The 3,809-nt window shown below is 35.1% G+C and overlaps 1 protein-coding gene across 1 annotated transcript in view; it reads right to left on the bottom strand.

The window, feature by feature from the left end:
* SPEF2 (sperm flagellar 2) overlaps positions 1 to 3,809 on the bottom strand; it is a 137,144-nt gene that overhangs the window by 54,306 nt on the left and 79,029 nt on the right. The window contains exons 22-23 of the mRNA XM_015593958.2: positions 2,167 to 2,294; positions 1,945 to 2,083 (exon numbers count right to left, since the gene is read on the bottom strand). Coding sequence (XP_015449444.1) covers positions 1,945 to 2,083; positions 2,167 to 2,294 — 267 coding nt within the window. The remainder of the gene's footprint in view (positions 1 to 1,944; positions 2,084 to 2,166; positions 2,295 to 3,809) is intronic.

The raw sequence follows: 3,809 nt of genomic DNA, 5'->3' as shown, positions 1-3,809 counted from the left end.
CTGCTGAAGATGCATTGCTAAAATATTTATAATATCATTAATGTGGTTGATTTGGCAAAAACTTATTAAATCTCCCAAATAAAGACCATATGTTATTTTCTAACATCTATCTTATATGTACAAGAGTTTTTCATATTTTAGGTAACTGAAAATTAAAATAAACTTAAATAAATCTAAAATATGTTAAATAGATTAAATATATAATTTAAGAATGGAGATGTATTTTTTTAAACTGACCACAAAGACAAGCTATAAAGAAAAATTTTCTATATTTGTCTACATAAACATTAAAGGATTTTTGCATATTAAAACTCATATCGAATAATATAAGGCAAACATCAAACTGAGAATGTAATCGTAGCATATGACCAACAGATGATTTGTATCCTTAATATATAAAGAGGTCTTAGAAATCAGTAAGAAAAAGAGTACACCACAACATAAAAATGGGAAGAAATCATAAACAGGCTTCAGGAGGAAGAGGAATAAATGACATATGTGCGGGAAAAAAAATGGTCAACTTTAATTGTAGAAACAGAAAGGCAAATTATAGAAGATACGCATATTTTGCCCATTATATTGGCAAAGATGAACAAAAAGGATAGAACACAATATTTTCTTCATTATCATAATCTGTTTTTGAAGTGACATTTGCAAATTTTATGTGTTTAAAAATTAAGCATAATTTTAGAATGGGCAATTTCTATGTTTTAGAAATTTATAAAGAAATAAAGATGTGGTAAATATTCCGCTGGATGATATTTTACTGTGTAATTTTCCATAATAAAGGTTGGTGCTCAACAAATATTTGTTAATGAAATGGTGACTAGTAGAAATTTGTTAAATAGATTATGATACAGTCGATTAATGAAATATCTTTTAGACATAAAAATGACAAGGCAGATGAATTTGTATTGAGAAATGAAATGTATTCTATTGTTGAAGAAGAATGGTACAAAACCATATGTACACTGCAGTCACATGTTTCACAAAAATAATTGCCCCAAGGTAGTTAACAATGGTTAACTAGTGGCAATGCGATTACGAATTTGTCATTTAAAATTTTTCTTCTTTTTATTATCTAATTTATCTACAATAAACATATGATACATTTGGAATTAGAAAAAATATCCCACATAAGATATTTTTAATTTCAAAACTTTCTCATTCTACCAACAATCACCTGGCTGATACGGGGAAGAAGTTTAGAGTCAGTATGGCATTATGAATAAGTAGAAAAAAGATAGAAAAGGCAGATATTTTTTGGATTTACATAGCTATTTATTACCGTTTGAGGAGTGTCTAAGAACAGGTAAAATACTTTAGCTTTACTCTGACGTTTGTTAATTCAATATCTCTTGGGTTAAATCCTTTAGCACCCCATGAATCTAAGTCACCGTCATGCTTTACTTTAATTTCGATAGCTTCGCAACTGATTTCCCAACTGGTCTCCTTGCTGCTTTTACTCCACTGAAGACTCTTTTAAAACCAGAAGCCAAGGTTTCAACTCTCATTCAGATCAACACCAATATCCTAACAATGACCTCCAAGGCCTTAGAGAATCTAGTCTCCTATGATCTCTCTGACCTCATCGGCGAATACTCTGGCCCATGCTCGCTCTGCTCTGGCCGCGCCTGCCTCCTCGCTGTTCTTCACACACACCGAGCAGGCTCCCCTCTCAATACCTTTGCCTTTGTTTTCTCCTTTGATCAATATACTCTTCCCCCAAATATCTACATGGCTCACTCAATCACTTCTGTACTGAGTTTGCTCAGTAGGGGCTCGGCGGGTGTTTTCGCAACCACTCTTGAAAGATAAGTGTTCAAACCATTTCCCTCCTCATCCTTGCACCTCATGAAAGTAAAAAGGAAATGAATTAGGGTTTCGCAGAATAAGATGTGAGTGTGTGGAGACACCGGCCTAGTAGCTCGCAGTTTTCCTTACATTCACTCTTTGGTGTAGTTCAGCCTTTGTTTCCTCATCATCCCACAAGTCCTCAGGAAGAGAGTTGAAATCAGCCTGCCATTGAGATACAAAATCTTGCTTGTGATCCGGACGCCTTAGAAACTGCTGGAAACTTGTTCTGTAAGGCGTTAAGAGAATGAGATAGAGCTTGCACGTCATATCTGTAAACTGCAAAATTCAAACTTTGGAAACTTCACTTACCTAATATTATATAAGTAACCAAGTACAACATGCTGGTCTTCTCTCAGATGCCTGAGTACTGTTTTGATGGAGTTTACATAGGAATTTTCTATTAGTTCCCAGTAAGGTACTAAAAATGAAGGTATTTCCTGTTAAATGGCAAAGCATAGAAATCATAAATCTAAAGTGAAAATTCTTCTGAATAATGAGTCAAAAGAGCAGAACTAAGCAAGAAGATCAAAATGCAACTGCCAATACGTAAAACATTTGCTGTGAAGCTTCTTGCTCCTTTCCTTTCCCCACCTCCACTGACTCCTGAGAATACTCATCTCATAAAGCCAGGAACAAAGGTTGTCTTATTTGCCACTTTACATTTTTCCATAGAATTTCCACAGTGTCTGAGACATAGTAGGTGCTCCAGAAATATTTATGGAATGAACGAATAAACTGCATTGTCACAGATGTCACGTTTTCTTTATGTTGGAAAACTGCCCACTATGAAGAACACCTAGTGTTCATGTCAGAATGATGATGAATTATTTCTCCGAATTCACACAAGAGATTTTATCTTTGCTCTGTGCATCATGAAAAGTGGCAAGTTGCTTTTATGTTATCTTTAATGATATGAACACACAATCAAAAAAAAAATCAAAATGAAATAAAATTGAAGATACTTATTATATTCAATATAAACTTGCCGTACTCATTATTCTCTTATTGGCTGTGCATATTTACTAAGGGCATCACACATGGGAACCTTAGAGGTCATATGGGCTAATTTTCTCTCTAACTTAGAAATGCGAACTACTAGACATAGATTATCCAGTCTCTCTGTGGACTTCACTGCTGTATTAAGCATGACATTTCAAGGCAGCTCCCTCCAATATCACACAACTCATATTACTGGAAAATTCTTCCGTATGTTGAGTAGAACTTTGCCTTCCTGTAGTTTCCACTTAGCCATAGCGGTGCCCTTTGGAGAAGAACAGACTATATTCATACATCCTTCCCTATGACAGCTTGTCAAACATGTGAAGACGTCAGTGAGGAGAGGTAGGCTGGGATTCAGGAAGAAACTTGCTTGTTTTGGGATTCCCAGCATCCAGTGCAGCACATAATGGATGCTCAGTAAATGTTAATATAAATGTAATTCAACTAACCCGAACCCAATTTTATCATCTGTTAAATTTTTAGGAGACTGGGTGGCTTCATCTATTTCTAAAAGTCTATGATTCTATGTCCAACCATACTTCAAGTATTCATTCACCTAAATTAAATATTTACACTTCCTTTAATGCTCCTTTGACATTATTTTAACACCCTTTTCTTACCTAGTTTCCCCCTTCTGTTTCTAGTTTGTCATGATCTCCCTTAAAGGATGTGGGATCCAGAAGGGTGATAAAGGCCATTTTAAATAAGCCCACCACTAAACCTCTCACCTGGTTGACTTCAACCTATTATTTAATACTGCATGCATGAAGAGTTGCTACCTAAGAATGGACCTAATTAGACTAACATCCCGCTCACTGCTCTCATTTCTCTATAAGAACTTCATGAGAAGTTGTCAAATACTATTTTAAACATAAGATATATGACGTCTTTGGTACTTCTCTGACCTGCCTATCCAACCTTGCTATCAAGAAAAAGGAATGGGCCAGTTCAGC

The sequence above is a fragment of the Pteropus alecto genome, unplaced genomic scaffold (assembly GCF_000325575.1).
Source record: "Pteropus alecto unplaced genomic scaffold, ASM32557v1 scaffold127, whole genome shotgun sequence".
Taxonomy (NCBI): Eukaryota; Metazoa; Chordata; class Mammalia; order Chiroptera; family Pteropodidae; genus Pteropus; species Pteropus alecto.
Note: the sequence above shows the minus strand (reverse complement) of the source record. Positions and strands in the feature narration are given on the sequence as shown.